This window comes from Zootoca vivipara, chromosome 4 (genome assembly GCF_965207765.1).
Source record: "Zootoca vivipara chromosome 4, rZooViv2.hap1.1, whole genome shotgun sequence".
In the NCBI taxonomy this organism is placed as follows: Eukaryota; Metazoa; Chordata; class Lepidosauria; order Squamata; family Lacertidae; genus Zootoca; species Zootoca vivipara.
Window position 1 is genome coordinate 71,740,694 of NC_142587.1, and position 18,641 is coordinate 71,759,334.

The 18,641-nt window shown below is 41.5% G+C and overlaps 1 protein-coding gene across 1 annotated transcript; it reads left to right on the forward strand.

Moving 5' to 3' along the window:
- Nucleotides 1-421: 421 nt before the first annotated feature.
- LOC118085220 (lymphotactin) lies at nt 422-11,990 on the forward strand. Its single transcript, XM_035115624.3, has 3 exons — nt 422-600; nt 9,884-10,001; nt 10,654-11,990. Exons 1-3 carry the CDS (start codon nt 531-533, stop codon nt 10,775-10,777), a joined length of 312 nt encoding a protein of 103 aa, XP_034971515.1. The 5' UTR covers nt 422-530; the 3' UTR covers nt 10,778-11,990.
- Nucleotides 11,991-18,641: the final 6,651 nt, after the last annotated feature.

The window sequence follows — 18,641 nt, forward strand, 5'->3', positions numbered from 1 at the left end:
ATCAGATTATCAAGGACATGGTCCAGCCATCCAAAAGCACCCAAAGGAAGCAGAGCAGGGAAGGTAAGGGGTGTGGCCTAAGGTGAGGGGTGTGGTCTAGGGAGTGTCCTGAGGGCCAGACTGATGAGAGCCTTGGTGGGATACATTTGTCTTTCAGGTCTGGGGGTTTCCTATTCCCCCCATAGGTCATCTGTTTGTATATGAGCTGGCTTTCTGAGCTGAGTTGTCGCTCTGGTTTATGTGGCTTCACATACAGCTTAGTGATATCACTTGGTTGGTTTCCACCACACTTCTTTTCTGTGCCTGAAATAATACTAACCAGTGAAATGTTAGAAAGTGACCATATCGTAACAGGAAAAAAAGCTTCTGGTGAGTGACAGCACAGAAAGGTTTCGTTGGACAAAAATGATCACCTGCCTCTCATCCTCCCCATTACATCACTTGCACAGGAAATGTCCAGTGACCTATAAAGGTCTGGTGAAGGAGTCTTGAGTTACTTGCACTCTCGTCACCTGAGGAAAGGTACAACGATGAAATTCTATATGGCAGCCATTCTTGCCATTGTTTTCCTTGAGCTCTTCAGTGTATGCATTATAAGAGGTATGTGTGTGATTTTATTCTTCTATTCAGCAGTAGCATCCAAATTGATATTCCTAGTTTGGGATAAGATCCTTACATTGCTTTAGATAGTGGCAAAACTGCTTTCAGTGCAGCCAGAACCCTAATCCATTTTATTGTGTATCCAGTTCCAGAAACAGATACAAAGTCTTGCTTTATGGATCGTGATAAAGTATGATATGTGGGTGGGTGGGTGGAGATGGGGAGAAGTTAGATTTGCTTCAAATTTAAAGGAGAGTCTACCTAATTTGCACATTCCAATTCAATAGGTCAAGTGAAACAGACACCCTTTGAAATTCTCTGAATTTTGCGATGCAGCGCAAAAATGCACATGCTGGGATAAAGTGTGCATAAAATGCCTATATTAGCAAAAACAACAAACAAAAATATGTTTTGTTGGGGAAAATAGGCTTGCAAGATGTGTATATTAGGCAAAACCACATAATAAATGTGCATAATATGAGAAATCATCCTTAAAGTGATGGCGAATTTTCATGAGGACTTTTTTTAAAAAAAGCAAAGTGCTTTAGAAATGTAGAGGACTGAATTTAAGATTGGGGGGGGGAAAGAAACTAAGCAAAACCAAAATTGGAACATTTGTTCATTCCAAGTGTGGCAACTGTCTACTGATTCTGCTGCATCTCTGAAGTATTTCTGTCTTTGTGGAAGATATAATCAAGTTCTGTTGTTCTTACTATCCACATTTTTGTTGTGATCATGGAATCGTAGAGTTGGCAGAGATCCCAACTCTATGATTCCTCATACGGCTTGGTTTCCAGACCCTTGACCATTACTACCTGTTTGCCCCTTTAAATGTGTGCCAGGTGCTTTCTCTTCTTTCAGCTGGGTCCAGAGCTCCTTTATATTCAACAAAAAGGGTTCTGGGCACAGCTGATACTGAGCAACATACTCTGATGAGAACAGGAACCACCTCTCTGCTTCTTGATGCAATTTCAAACTTGCTGTTCCAGACTGGTAATCTGCAATGGATTGCACATCACATGGTGGGATTATACTTTAAGGGGGAAAAAATGAAAGCTTCATCCCCCCCCCTTATTTTATGCCTTTGTAAGGAAGCCTTGGGTCTCAGACCAGGCCACGAAGTGTCTGTACGGGGTATCGTGAAAAGCCAATCAAGAAGCAAAGGGTTGTTGATTACGAGAAGCTGGAACATGGACTAGCAAAAGACGCGATGTGAGTATCTGTTCTGCCAAAGCCCAAACAGTTGCTTTGTATTCAGATAAGCTATAAAGGCACCCAAGTTGATCTTTAGCATAGGGTGAGACAAATAAAAAATGAAGTGAGCAGAGCAGAGATATTCTTGTGGGCCTTTGTAAGTCTGCCAAGAATCCCCTCGCTTCTAAGCAGCCATCTATGGCAAGATCTGCAGTGGGATTCTCACTGGACACTTACTTTTTCACAACGTTTCTATACAGTTTGATTATAATAAAAGCTTGATGTGGTTTGCAAAAAGAGGGCACATTGGTGTGTGCTCAGGTTATGTATACTGCCTTGGTTTGCTATTTGGGCATACTGTCTTCTTGTGGCCTTATAATTATTTAGGTCATACACAGCCAGAGGAATTCTTATGAACATCAAAAGGAGGACAGCTGAGTGGCTAGTGGGAGACTCCCATGCCATCCTAGAATGCACTTAAAGGATAGGCAAGCATTCAACACTGGTGACCCAACCATGGGACCCTACTCCGGGCTTATCTCTATAAATCAATAGTCCCTTCCTCCAAAATGTTTACCAGGCATGTGACATTTCACTAATTCCTGCTAAATAAGTGCTGACTATCCAGATTCTTATTAACTCCTACAAGTATAGTTATAAATCAGTGTTATATTATATTATAGTTCTAAAGATTAGGTCCAGGCCTTGTTAGCACTTACCTTAGTGCACTTAAGGGGCGATTGCTAACATCAGCTTATCTCATCACGATCACAGCTCTTATGCAACGTGACACTAGGGTATATTGTCTAGTCTTCAACTGGAAAGTAGCAATTAAGCTGAGAAAAACAAATATTTCATTCCATGAGGAAAAACAAAGGGTATGATAGAGAAGACTCAGGAGGGTGATTGGTTCCTCCTGTGCATATGCCATGCATCTGTGGTGGCTAGGCATCATCTAGTTCCCACAACGTTCAAGCATCTTGAATGGCCTCCATATATGCATGGGAATGTTCAGGGTCTCAGAGTAAAAACATAAGAAATACTAAAACTAGACCTTGGTGAGTTGGACTAAAGTTCATTTAGACCAGCATTATATTTTTAACACTACTTTCCCCTTGCCAGCCCATCCCCGCACAAATCTGCTTTCCCCCGTAATGTGACAAACATGCATCCAAGCTACGGGTAGAACAGTCTTCCTTCACCTGGTGCCCTCCAGATGTTCTGGACTATGAACAAGACTATAAGCCACATAACTTATTTGCATTGGCTTGCCTTTTGTTACCTTGCAGATTAACGTTAAGAGATGGTTCCAGGGACTGTGTGAAGCTTGAACGTCCCTGGGTGAAGAACATCATTAACTACGTGGACAGAAAAAAAAAGTCCACAGAACCACAATGAGCATATCTAGTCCTCAGCTCATGACCAGCTAGACTTCAGCATGTCAGAAGAAGGGCGTGTCAGAAAGAAAATGAATTGATATTGATTTATATCTTTGCATTAATGTACCATTTTTATATGTTACTGTCCATTTTTGCAATATTTTGTTTAAGTTGTCTGTTGTTGCTTCCGTTTTCTGTACACCACCTAGAGATATCTTTAATAAACTATGTGGTATAGAAATTAAATAATCAATAATCAAACAATGTTGAACCACCAGCCCACTATTTTTACTACCTGTGGACCGGGAAAGATAGTTTCTGAAACAATGTAGTTTAGAATGCCTTCCTCCAGTCAAGCAAAGCTGAGTGAACAAAGGCCATGGACTGCTGCCTTTCATCTTAATTGCTTTAGTTTTCTTTATTTATAATTATTATAAGATGTCAGCTCATTCAATAATTTCAATTTTAGCTAGCTGTACAGGGCACACTAAAGAAAACAGTGATAGCTCAGTGGTACAGCGTACGTCTTGGAAGCAGAAGGTTCCAGGTTCAATTTCTGGCACCTCCTGAAACCCTGGAGAGTTGCTACCAGGCTGTGTAGACAATGCTTAGCTAAAGAGACCAGTATATGACCATTTTCCATGCTCTTATCCCTCCCAGATCTAATCCCTGATCATTTCCATATTTTATATGGTCTGTTGAATTGTTGGACCCTGATTATGGCACACCTTTCCTAGAGAAGCCTGCCTAGCACTTTCTCTGTCATCCTTGAGACACCACACAGATATTTTTCATTCTGCCAGGCCTTTTAGATTTTTGGTTCACATACTGCTTTTTTAACGATGTTGCAATTTTACTGGTTGTTTTTTATTGTATTTTGTTGTAGACTGACCTGGGATCATTTCTGTTGAATCAAAGTGTATAAATGTATATAATACCCACATGAATGAATGAATAAATAAATAAATATGGGGTCCCCCCACAGTTCCAGGATTATTTTTTATGTTTTTTCTACTCCATCACACATTTTATAAAAATATATATTCAGGCCTAGTAATTCAGGATTCGTTCAGAGGGAGGTCTGCTGCAAAGGTATGATATATTCTAAGAGACGTAGTCAACAAATGGCCAAAAGGGGTACAACACATCTCCTAGCTATAATGTGCCACTTTTGTCACAGTGATCTATGGCAAATTGAACAAGATTGGGGAAATAAGCAGAAATTGACAGATCCTTCTATTCATAACATACACATTTTCCCATTTTGCTTTGTGAAGCTGTTGAGTATATTATTTTTCCAATCTTGTTCAGTTTGCCACATTTCTTCAGAAATTTGCATTTTTTCTTAAGAAAACCTTAGCAATTCAGCAGCCTTTTAGTGTGAATTTATCCTAACAGACACATTTTTATATAATTTTTTCGAATGTATACATATTTGCAAGCAGTTTTTCCTAATGTAAATGCATTTTTGTCTGTTATTTTTACACATACACCCATTTTTTATGCACATTTCCCCCTAATAGATGCATTTTGTAAACATTGTTTGGAGAGCTGCATTGCAAAATCTGAATAAGTGCAAATTCTGAAGGATAGCTGTGCTTTAGTTCATCTCCCCCCCACAGAAAGTGTGGATTTAACAGAGTTGCCTTCAAAACCAAGCTAAAGCAAATGTCTCTTCCATCTCTAGTATACATCTCTCCCCACCCCCACCCCGGCATTCTTACTTTTAGAAATACCACTGTCTGTGAGAAATGCATGCATAACCGGCTAACAGAAATATCTCTAGCCAGACTTTTCCCAGTAGTTATGTATGGTGACTTGCAAGGGGGCGATGAGGAGATAGTAGGCAGGAATTATAATGCTGCAATGCCTAGGAATATATTGTCCCCTTCACAATTGTCAGAAAGTCCCTAGTAAAAAAATGATTCCAGAGAGAGCAGATGTTAGTGTCAGATCCTGTCTCACACACAGAAGTCCTGGGCGGGCAGTGAGGGGAGAGTTACAAACATAAGGATGTTGTAGAGACAGGCAATTAATTAAAGCATTTCAGAAGCTTGTCATGTTTTGATTCCATTCTGTGAGCAGCAGAATTGGGAACACATGAACCAGCATGAATCTAAAAGGGACACACACAAGTTCAATAACAAATATGTGGGACAGTGTCAGAGGAGGGTCTAAGGGTGCTGAAGAGGAGGGAGAACTTGCAACTGGAGCAAACTCCAGAAGACACTGCCCTGACAGGGACCTCCAGGTGAGGTGATCCCAGGAGCTTCTACACACCCTCTGAAGATTGCCCTGTCCTCTTCCAAGGTTGCCATTTTTGAAATGCTGGCAGAGCCAAAGGCTCCATAGTTCCCTCAGTCATTGCCTGAGGAATCTATCATGGTGCTTTAAGCAGCACTGGGCCCCTTAGTGGTGGTGGTGCCAGAAGCTCTGATCCTTAAATGCTATATATTTAAATCTTCAGTTGGGCCCAGACCATTGCTGGAGTAACACCACGGTCTGCTGCTTTGGGATGCCCATATCGAACCTCACCTGAATTCCTCCCAGCTCCATGTGGAGCTGTCCATGGTTCTGCTTCCCTGCCCGAACTCTTAGCTTTCCCAGCCCGCCTTGTAGATTCCACTAGGGACAGAATATACTGACATTTAGGGTTGCCAGACTCAATAGAGAACAGGACTCCTGTGCCTTTAATTGCCCTGCTCTCTTTTGAGTCTGGAAACCTTAAAGAGAAACCAGCAGACCCTTTGCTTGGGAATTAAACAAAGGGTCTGCTGGCTTCTCTTTAAGGTTTCCAGACTCAAAAGAGAGCAGGGCAATTAAAGGCACAGAAGTCCTGTCCTCTATTGAGTCTGGCAACCCTACTGACATTTCCATACAGTTTAATACATTAAGCGCAAACATCAGCAATAAAATAAAATCAGCCACACCGAGGTTACAAATTTAAGTTCCACATATTAAATAGAACATCTACTACAACTTCTTCCACTAGGCTCAAATAATTAATTTATAAAATCCCTAATGCAAGCACATAAATAGGTCCAGCTCTACCGGTAGCTTTCTGGGGGCCCTGTAGAGACCCTTCTTCTATCTTGGTGGTCTCTAGCATCAATGAGCAGCAACAGCAGTGCTTGGAATCAGCACTGGATGCAGGTAGCACCATTTCAATTTCCTCCAATGCACCCAATGTAGTGTTGCTCCAGGGTATTATGGGGAATTAGAATGGCACTTCCAACAGAGATTCAGCAGGCATCTTCTATGCTAACCTTTGAACATTTGCTGAAAACCTTTCTATGCTGCCAGGCTCATGCAGACAACGAATAAAAAAGATTTCTGTAATAGTTGGCTGGTGATTTCTAATTTTAATGTGTATACGGTATATTTTTTTGTAAACTGCTATGATATTTTTTGTAATGGTATTGTAAATACCACTACAAGTATTTTTTTTGTAAATAAATAATATCATACTATCATGGCGTGCTATGGTCCATGGGGTCATGAAGAGTCGGACACGACTAAACGACTAAACAACAACAATATCATACTACATGTCATCATAGAGTTTTGCTTTTTTAAAAATTACTTTAAGCAGAAGCAGATTTTTTTTAAAAAAGAATTCTTTCTTTACTTAAGTGCAATTCTACTAATAAAAAATGGTAAAATATGAGTGAGCAAATGGTGCCATTGGTCTGATTTCAAGGAGGAAATGAATAAAATACCTTCTCAGTACTGGTGCCCGCCGTGTGGAACACCCTCCCATCAGATGTCAAAGAGATAAACAACTGACATTTAGAAGACATATGAAGGCAGCCCAGTTCAGGGAAGTTTTTAATGTCTGACAATTTAATGTATTTTTAATATTTTGTTGGAAGCCGCCCAGAGTGGCTGCGGAAACCCAGCCAGATGGATGGGGTACAAATAAAAAATATGATGATGATGATGATGATGAAAGGGCCTACAGCTGCCAGAGAACAGGAAATCATTAATTTAGAAAGCTGATTTCAAATAGGAGACCTTTGTTGATTTAGAATTGGTTAGGACTTCTGCATGCTTAGACTCTTGCCTATAGGAATGAACATTGTGGGTGGGCTTCTTAAGAATGGAGAATACAATATTAAGTGCTATTTTGAACCACTGTTTTAATTCCACTTTGAGCTGGATACAAAAGAGTAAAGTCTAAGCCAGGTTTCCTCAACCTCAGCCCTCCAGATGTTTTTGGGCTACAACTCCCATGATCCCTAGCTAGCAGGACCAGTGGTCAGGGATGATGGGAATTGTAGTCTTGAAACATCTGGAGGGCCGAGGTTGAGGAAGCCTGGTCTAAGCTGTTCTAAAAGAGCCCTGGAGTAGAAAGAAATTCAGCACATTTTGAATTCAAAATGGCGGTGGGATTACAGTAGTGATAAAGGCAGTGGAGGATGAAAGGCATACAACAGCAAGGAAGGCCATTTGGCTTTCCAAATTTCCTTAGCAAGATCTGAATTGACCCAATTCGGATCATTCAGTCTTTTCCAAAAACTTATTTCTGCAGCCCTACTTAGCAATGTATGGAAGTGATGACACAACCCTTTCATCTGTCTCAGTGAAATGAATGCAGAATGAGAAGATGGTAATTTGGGGAAAGTAACGCTGAGCCTAGGGCTTGCTGATCAGAAGGTCGGCGGTTCGAATCCCTGTGACGGGGTGAGCTCCTGTTGCTTGGTCCCAGCTCCTGCCAACCTAGCAGTTCGAAAGCACATCAAAATGCAAGTAGATAAATAGGAACCGCTATAGCGGGAAGGTAAACAGCGTTTCCATGTGCTGCTCTGGTTTGCCAGAAGCGGCTTTGTCATACTGGCCACATGACCTGGAAGCTATACGCCGGCTCCCTCGGCCAATAATGCGAGATGAGCGCGCAACCCCAGAGTCGGTCACGACTGGACCTAATGGTCAGGGGTCCCTTTACCTTTACCTTACTGTAATCCCCTAACACAGAAACCATGGCATCAGTGATGTGCAATTTAAAGAGCTATAGAAGGAAAATCAAAGAGTAGCAAAGGAGGGCAGAGCTCCTGTACTAAAGGAGGGAATTTTGCACGTTGTCATGTAGAAATAAGGAAAGTCACATGTGCTGTTGCCCTGTTCTCCCAAGGCATATTGGCCATCTTTCCAGAAAATGGCATGGTGGGTTGGTATCCCCACAGTTACTATTATTATTCTGACACATGGACATACCACCCTTCCTTCAGGGAGCTCAGGGCAGCATCCAAGAGATTATCTCATACTACCTTCACAATAAGATTGGTTAGGTTAGCTTTCCCCAAGCTGATGCCCTCTCGATGTCTTGGACAACAGATGTAGCCTAAAATATCTAGAGGTTATCAGGCTGGGTATGGCTGTACAGTCAGAGGCAATGATGCTTCGGAATACCAGTTGCCCTCCCCCAGGATATTACATTGGCCTGCTTTTGGTTTCCACAGTCCTACCAATACTTTCCTTGTGTGAGAGACAGTGTTGCTGGTTTGGTCGCACGGCCAACAGTGCTCACACTTGATCATTAGAAATGGAGCGAGTGATCTTTGAAGTCCTGTTATGATTCTCCATTGGTACACATGATGAGCCTCTTCTCTGAGCTACGCATTTTCTCCCTGATTTGTGTGGTGCATTGTGGCGCCGCTGAGCAGCGTCAAGATGAAACCATAGACACATAACTGGTTTCCACTGCAGAGAAAGAACTTTCTTTTGTGCCTAAAATAAAACTGACTTTTGAAGTGCTAAAGCAGTAACCACATTGTGGCAGGAAAAAGCTCTCGATGAGGGGCTAGCAGAGATGAAGGTTCTTTCCCCCTTCACCTGACTAGAAAAAAAACCCCTGAAATGTGTTCTCAGATTTTCCGCCTCACATCCTCCCCATTACACCCCTTGCTCAGGAAGGGTCCAGGAAGGGTCCAGCAAGCTATAAAAATCTGGTGAGGGGAACCCTTAGTTACTTGTAGTCCCATCACTTCAGGAAAGGATCAACCATGAAACTCTACACGGCAGCCATTCTGACCATTGCTTTTTTCGAGCTCTTCAGTGTATATATTATTACAGGTATGTTTAAAATATTATTAATAATAGTCACATGTTTCTTCATATCCTGGGAAGCGTAGTTTGTTAAAGGTGCCAAGAGTTGTTTGAATTACCCTTATTTCACTCTCTGAGCTACAATTCGCAGAGCAGTTTAACAATCCATCTCCACACTGGGAATTCTGAGAACTGTAGTTCTCAGAGGATAAATAGGGGACTCCTAATGATAATTTCCATGTGCATGCTGAAATTTTTTTCTGTGCACTTCTGTTCCCACCTGGATTGATAAAAGCCGAGAAATGCTTTCCTTGCAGTAGAAGTGCAGTTTTCAGGGTGGGAGAGAGAGATATTTCAATCACTACCCTAAACGAGTAACAATTGTGATTTATTGTATTGTAAATCCAATAGCTAGAAGACCGACAGGAATCAGATCTACTTGTAGACATGCAAGAACAAAAGCCCTATAAGGAACCCCTTTATTTTTTTGTTATTTAAAGTTGTTTTACACTTTTAAATAGTGTGTTTTAATATTAATGGAGGTTTTTTAAATTGTTTTAACCTGCCCTGGGACATTAGGGTGAGGGGAAGGAAATAAGTTCTAATAATAATAATGTTCCTGATTATTTGATGCCAGTTAAACTTATATTTTATCTCTTTTTAAGGAACGCTTGGATCTCAGACTATGGCACTCGACTCCTGTGTAGACTTGCAGACAGATGAAATAAACATCCGAAGAATTGCTGCTTATACAACCCAAACCAGACCAGTAAAAGCTGTGATGTAAGTATCTTGCCTAATCTTCAACTGTAAAGTAGCCAACAAGTCTGAAGAAAGGGACATGCTTGTGTGACTTTCCAAAGAAACACAGATTCCAGTTAGAAGTAGCAGCATTGCCAGTGTATACAATACAATGTTCATTCCATGTTCTATCTGATAACTGTCTGGGTGGGTGACCAAATATGGGATTAATATAGGAGACTATTGCATCATGGCTATGCTCTGCCTCCCTATCAGAGGCAGCATGCTCTTGTGCTCAGGTCCCAATTGCAAGCTTTCCATGGCATCTGCTTGGCCACTGCGAGAACGGGATGCTGGACTAGATGGGCCACTGGCCTGAGCCATCAGACTCTTCTTGTGTTCTTGTTTTAAGTGGAGGCATATAATGGTGTCCAACATTCATCATTCAAACTTCCAACCTATTACTGACACCAATCCAACCGGAGGCCTATAAAATTTTAGCTGCAATCCTTTGCAAGTCTACTCAAAAATAAGTCTCATTGAGTCCCATTAGGCTGGATTCCACTTGCTCCTAGTGGACATAGAACAGCCGCCCAAAGCACTATGTTTCCTATTTCACACAGAAATACAAGCCACAATAATTCTTTGATTTAACAAAATTAAACTTAGTGATTTGCTTTTTATTCTCTTGCAGCTTAATCACCAGAAGAGGTGTAAAGGTCTGCGTGCCACATGATCTTCCATGGGTGACAAAAACCATGAACTACTTGGACCGAAAAAAGGCAATACAACAAAGAAGAACAACATCTAGGTCTTAGGAGCATGACCAGCTAAGCTGCAGCACGTCAAATCATCAAGAGCTGCTCATAGCTTTGGCTAATTCTTGACTGGAAATAAAGTTACTGAACTGATGTAGATTCACTGGAATCTATTTATCCGTCAAAGCAGTGCTGATTCAATTACAGCATTTTAGTGCTGCCTTTAGTCTTAATTACTTTAGGTTAGCCTTTTTTATTTATTGGAAGAAGGCAGCTCTTCAGTATTTTCAATTGCAGCTGTTTTCAGTGTTTGAGGAGTACTTATTCAGAGTTTCCCTTTTCATTATATTGTTTCTCTGGTTTATAGTGCCCTTCGAAGACGATATTAATCTAGTGTGCTCTATGATTGCATACAACTTATTGTTTCCCTGTTAGGATGGCTGAGGGCTTCCTGTGCTTAAGATAGCACTGATTATACAAACATAAACCTCAGGGGACGCTGGGGTGGGAGATTGGAGGGAGAGGAGCCCTAGAAGCCAATCTGGCACTTATAAAAGATGAGGCCCCCATGGATATAGACAGATTTCACGGTAAAGTTCATCGCTCTTCCACAGTGCCAGTTAGCAAAAGTGTTTTGGCACTACCTAGGTCCTAAGATACATATGGCTGTAAGGAGGTTGTTCCTATTGTGCAAATATATGAGGAAATAGCTAATAGAAGGAAAGCAGTATCCAAAAAGAAATCAGGGACAGGACTGTTTATTAACATGAACGCGGACTTACGTATTGGAATAAATAGAACAAGCTGCCTGTAATTCAAATTTGTGCTTTCTTCATCTCCTTCATGTTTAGTACATGACCACTGGAAACTTTCATGGAATGTATAAAACTGTCGCTTGCTGATATTCCTCAAAATTGTATACCTTTTCATTTCCTTGATTTTTTGAGGAACTTTTAAAAATTAATCCACTTACTTCCTGTCATTGGATCCATTTGCTGATCAAACTAGATGTTACGGGAACTGAATACAGGTGACAGTGAGAATATTTGAAAAAAGATAGCTATTACTGGTCAAGAGTACAAAAAAGAAATGCCATGCAATGTTTTGAAGAACATCTAAAATGTCTTAGCTGAATGAAGAGATATACTTATATTAATTCAAAGACATTCATGTGAACTTAGTTGTTCATTCAATTGGTTTTACAACACTTGGGATCAAATTACTTTCACCATGCTTTTACTATGCACTTAATAAATCAGTCCTTTGAATGATATTTTATATCCTTTGGTTATTAACAGTAAGTAGAATCTACCAGGAAGTGCTTTTGTACAAGTCCCATTGAAATCTTAACAAGAACATAGTAGTCATTTCATCTCTTAACTACTTGCTCGGGTCCCCCCCCCCGCCCTCCAGTTATAACATGGTGTAACAGAACACAAGAAAAATCTGATGAAATGTTTGGTACTGCCAATATGTGTGTGGATGGATGGATGGATGGATGGACGGACAGACAGACAGACAGACAGACAGACAGACAGACAGACAGACAGACAGACAACAAGTTCCATCCTATTCCTAGTTTTTTACCAGTTCAAACAGGTAAATCATGGCAACCAAATGAGTAGATTTACAATAGCCTTTATCCACTCTGCTGAGGTCTGAGAGTTTAATTATTTCAAACATTCACAAAGAGTTGGGCATTCAACAGCTTTTACTGTGCTCAGTGACTCTGACTGGATAGTTATCAGTCTTTTTCTGCCTTGGAATCTCTGACTGTGAAAATACCAGCCATGTGCACTGTTAACACAGCACACCAGTTTCATCCACCTCCAAACCAGTTTAATTGACCTTATCCGAGTTCTTTCTTTTAAGGAAGGAGGGGAAGGAGAATCAAGTTCAAACAAGCACGATGCCAAAGTCCTTTGCCCGGATGGTACTCTTTGAAATTATGCCTCGGAGGCTCTGCACTTTCTGGCGTCTGTGTGAGGTTGGTTCAGACTGGACAGGGAATTAGTGAACCAGAAAAGAAGTGATTAGGTTTCTTCAGTGTGCGCCAGCTAGAGGAATAGGATAGCATCTTCAGACATAAAACACGCAATAATTTCCAGAGTTGGTCTAGTAGAAAATTAAATCTCTGTACAAAGTATAGGTTAATCCCCTTCTTCCAAGGTTAGCAAACAAGATGTCAAAAGACTTGCACAAGGAACTGTCTGTCAGGATTGAATTGCTATTTAGCACAAGTTCATATTAGGGGCTGCATATATATGCACAGTCACAAAGAAGCATCAGTTCCACTCATGTATATTTACCAAACTCTTTTCAAAAGAGGGGAAAACAAATCTACCCATGATATGTGAAAGCCCAGCAACATCTCCACGAGACTTGCCTTTGTACAGTGGTACCTTGTTTCTTGAACGGCTTAGTTGTTGAACAAACTGGCTCCCAAACGCCACAAAGCCAGAAGTAAGTGTTCCAGTTTGCAAACATTTTTAGGAAGCCAAACGTCTGACGTGACTTCTGATTGAGTGCAGGAAGCTTCTGCAGCCAATCGGAAGCTGCGTCTGATTTTCGAATGGTTTTGGGAGTCGAACGGACTCCTGGAACGGATTAAGTTTGAGAACCAAGGTACCACTGTATTTGTAATGATTAATTATCTCAATGTTAATTATATTAAAAGTAGACAGGTTGCTGTGGCTTTGCTACTTCAGATTTAGTTATATGGTGAATCTGCTATTATCCTCAATTGACACATGAATAAAAAGTGATCTGGACTAAAGTATACCTGCTACAGTTCATATTTTGAACCTGCAGCCTGCAGCCAATCAGAAGCCACGTCTGGGTTTTCGAACAGTTCTGGAAGTCGAACGGACTCCTGGAACGCATTCTGTTCGAGAACCAAGGTATGACTGTACTTTTAACTATGGATCTCTAGGACGACTCCCATTTTACATACCCATGAAAAAGACGACATGTCCTGGGGGGAAAAGGTGATACGGCAAAAGGAAGCAAAAGTATTCATCCAGGAAGCGGGGGTGAGTGTCAAGAAGATGGAATGCATTCTTGTTGCTGAAGCAACTGTGCTGACACTCTCTGTCTTGCTTCATAAGAAGATCCATGCTGGGACAGAACACAAGTCTACCAAGTCCAGCAACCCGGACATACAGCAGATCATTTGTTTAGCAAAGGGTCTGCTGGTTTCTCTTTAAGGTTTCCAGACTCAAAAGAGAGCAGGGCAATTAAAGGCACAGAAGTCCTGTCCTCTATTGAGTCTGGCAACCCTACCCAGACAGTCACCAGACACATACCCCAAGCTTGAAACAACCCTCTTTCACTTTTGCTCCCCATGGTATGCATTAGAATAAGAACAGAGGGAGCTGCTAGACCATTGGTCTGTCTCAGTACTGCCTGCTCTCACCAGGGCAGGGAAAATTCCTAGGCCTGCCTGAAAATTCTGAGGATTTGTTTGCCCTTAATGAGGCTGCCAAATCTGATTGGTTACATGGCACTGTGATGTCATCACACTTACTGTATGATCCCTAATTGACTGGGCTCATCCAGTGCTGATAAAGAGGGAAGAAGTATATATCTCAGGTCAGGGCTGTTAACTTACAGGGCAGAGGTTCCAGGTTGCAAGTTACTCATTCCAGGAATACTTGAACTTCCGAACCTCTCACTTGAGAAATTAACCCTCTATGAGTCAGGAACCTACTGTTTCATCATTAACAGTAGCTGGAAAAATTGCTGATATTGAACTGTTATACAAGGGGCTGAAATACTAGCAGTTCAGAGCTGACTTTTACTCAGGCTTGCAGCTCTCTCTGTTGCACTTTGCCTGGATGTTCTTTTTGTTTGGTTTTGCTAGTGCAATTAATACTTAAGCCTCTTGAGCACATTAGTAATGCTTCATTGCAGTAACCGGGCTGTGCATTTTTCCCCAAGCCTTTTTTCAGAAAGAGAGAGAACGTCCTTGGTCTGCAACACACAGGCTTTCTTGCTGGAAAGGGGCACTTTAGTTAATGTTTCTAACTGACCAATGATTGTTAGGTGTCCTTTGCTGCAGGGCCCAAATATGGGGAAACCAGCAGGTCTCCTGCTGCTAATCCTATGCTGAAAATAGATTGATTTTATTACCAGACTCCAAAGTGCAAATTACTAACAGCTGACCTGACCCAGGAAGAAATGTGCCTCTTGTTTTAAGGCACCTATCTGCAAGACAGTGAGGATTGGGGGTAACACAGAAAGCTCTGGGCAGCCAGAAAGGTACCGGCATCATGGCCATTCTTTGGCTTCAGGAGTATCTCTGGAAAGCCAACAACCTCAGCCTGGAGAAATGCGCCGCCCCTCTCCGTTCAAATTGGCTATGATTAAAGTCAGGGGACAAAATGAGTTCTTTGGCCACCAGGGGGCATATAGCTACTTACTTACCAAGAGGGATCTAATTGATGATAGTTTTAGCTGAGCTCATGTCACATAAAAGTGCCATAGCGTATCTCTGTACATTCCTTCTGTGGTTCTGAATTCCCATTGAATAACGAGTTTTTCCCACGGACAAGAGTAAACAAAGTACAAAGGCGTTTTTGTGAAGATAAGGGACATGGTTCCTGATCACATGGGGTGGGAAAACCTGTACAAATTGTACACAGATAGGCTCTGTGCTAAGAGGTAATGCATTAAGTGACGGTTGGAAGCAGTATTGGACACGTGATGAGCTACAAACAATTAAATCACCGAGCAAGTGTTACATACGAAAGCCCATGGCCTCGCAGAAAATGTATGTCTAAGCTAGGGATGGAGGAGAAGTTACTTTGGTTGGCATTATTAATGTGAGCTTACAAAATTCACGCTTCCCAAACCAAACACTTTCCTGAGTTTTGTAATGCAGGTCTCCAACCAAAGAACACAAACCAAGCTGCCTGTATGATAATGAAATGTGCTTGCAAAAATGCATATATTATTGAAAATAGTGTACAAAATTGCATTCCGTTGGGAGGAAATAAAAAAATACACAGGCAAAATTGTGTACACAAATTGCATATATTTGGAGAAACACATATAAAAATTCATACAAATTTTCATGCATACCTTTTAAAAATTAAAAATGCAAACACGACGTGTATGCTAAATGGGGTATTTTTGTGCTTGTTTTGTTAAATGCTTCAAGTGCTGCTGCTGTCTTGGCTATGGTCCTAAGAACCATGATAGTTCAATTTTTGGTGGCTCTGAACACAACCCATATGTAAAGGCACTGTCTCATGCTAATGGACTCTCTATATTAGAACTGTCTATCTTGACTGGTGCAAGCCTGGAGACAGTAGTATGGATTCATTGCTATGGGCCCGAATTTCCATCGATGTAAGTTTACAACATTTCATTCTGCTCCACTGCCTTCTGAAAGCATATATATCGCATGGGGATGGCTGATAGCCCTGAACTGTAAGAGCATCTCAGCATCTCTGAAAGGCAGTTCTGTGCTCTTAAGCTATTCCTATGCCTAGACAATAACACAAGAGCTGCTACAACTGCTGCATCAGCCCTGTTCCTTGGTCTGCAGTCATTTTGCAACACCTCGCCTGCTAGTGCAGCAAAGCTAAATATAACCCCTGCAGAGTGGATCTTTTCTATTTATAGAGCCCCCAAAAGTCAGAGTTCAGCACATATCTCAGTCTAACCATTAACATGCACGTGATTCGGGGGGTCAGATACAGAAACGTTGCTAAGAAGGAAAGCCAGGATCCCTCCCTCCAGCATCAAAGACAATGGAAGGACAGGCCTGGGCCTGGCTTGTATCCTCTGTCTCTCCTGCGCATTTACAGTACTTATCATGGAATTTCTCATCACGGGCTGACAGAGTTCAGTAATAATGCCTTCCTGAGGTGAGGGGATTCCCAGCTCCACAGTCTGTCAGGCTGCCAGAGATGCAGAGCTCGGCTCCACGAAACACAGAGGCAGCCATTGAAATGCCTTTATACAACCATGGCTTCCACCAAAGAATTATGGGAGCTGTAGTTTGTTGCAGATGCTAAGATTTGTTAAGGGACCTTTATTTCCCTCATGGAGCTACAGTTTCTAAAGTGGTTTAAAAAGCAATCTCTCTTTGGGAGGGAACTCTGAGAAGTATATCTCTCCAAGGGGGAGAGGGGTCTCTCAACAACTCTCAGCACTCTTAGCAAACTTCATTTCCCATGATCCTTAAGGGGATGCCATGACGGTTTAAAGTGGCATAATTGTGCTTTAAATGTATGGTGTGAATGTGCCCTCGGTTTGGCTGTCTTGGCTAGCATCCTCTTGAATTTAGACCACAATTCTATACACACTTACCTGGGAGTAAGTCCATTGAACTCAATGAGACTTGCTGTCCAATAGGCATGTATAGGAGTGTGCTATTCCCAAACAGCATTATTTGTAATGATGAATGGGGAAAGTAACACTCTAAAGTAAAATCATGTGCTTGGTAATTAAGGGGTGGTACAAAGGTCAATCCAGATTAATATTATTGTGAGAAAAAGCCTAGCTGTTTCTTATGAGGGGCAAAATTATAATAGTAATTGGCTCGGCCACAGTTCTGAAAACATGCAATCCTTATCTCTATGAAAAGAGTGCATGTGGATTTTCAGTGATTTGGATTGGAGGAATCAATCCTTGCTGCTCACACTTTATATTAATAATTTTTAAATATGCTATCAAGTGACCTAAACACACTTTGCCAAAGGCAAAACTTATGACCAAAGAAATATTTATCATCATTATTATTTCTGATCTTTTAATTATTGTTACTTCTCCTAAAACAGCAACAATATACAAAGTGGTTTACATATAATGAAAATAACAAAACATGCAATAAAATAAAGCCTGAAGAATAAACAACAGCTGAACCAGCCAACAGTTATGCATGCAAAACAACAGGTTTCAGAGTGTTAAATGCATTACTGAGTAGAAAGAAAGTGAAGCTCCCAAACATGTGTGGAGTCCTCAGGCCAAATGCTTAGGATTTTTCTGCCTGCAACATCCCTACAGCTCACTGGCATAGCATCACAGTGCTTGACAACTCTATGGCTACAAAGGTCAGTTGTGTTTCACAACACAAAGGCCCAACTCTCAGGATGCTGCTGTAGAAAACATAGGAAGCTGGCTTATACAGTGGACACTCGGGTTGCGAACGTGATCTGTGTGGGAAGCAGGTTCGCAACCCGCAGCATTCGCAACCTGTGTCTGTGCATGTGCATAGCATGATTTAGCACTTCTGCGCATGTGCGAATGCTGAAACCTGGAAGTAACCCATTCAGGTACTTCTGGGTTTGGCGCGGGACACAAGCTGAAAAGACACAACCTGAAGCGCCTGTAACCCGAGGTAGGACTGTATTGAGTTAGACTATTAGCCTATCTAGATGAATATTGCCAACGCTGACTGGCAGCAGCTTTCCAGGGTTTCAGACGGAGGTGGGGTCTCTACCAGCCCTACCTGGAGATTCTGGGAATTGAACCTAAGACCTGCATGAAAAAGATTATGCTGTACCACTGAGCCACAACTGCACTCTCAAATCAGTTGTACAGAGTATGGGGTACATTTGCTTCTTTATTTTCTGGGGCTGGGGGGAGTAGCTGTATTAGTCTCAATTAGCAACAGAGTCTCATGGTACATTAAAGGCTTACAGATTTATTATGGCACAGCCCACTTTGTCAAGTTCCTTGAAGAGTTGTCCTCACTGGGCATAGGCACAGAATGGGTTTCAAATGTGTTGAAAGAATGAGAATAAGTGCCACTCTTGTGGTCAAATAGTGGTGGTCAAATGCTACTATTATAGTTTAGGACTGGGAGTTAAGAGTCCTGGGCACTATTATTTACTTGACCACAATTTTATAAAGATGTGCAGATTAACAAAATCTGTGTAACTTTCCCAAGGGAATATAATCCTATTAATCCATC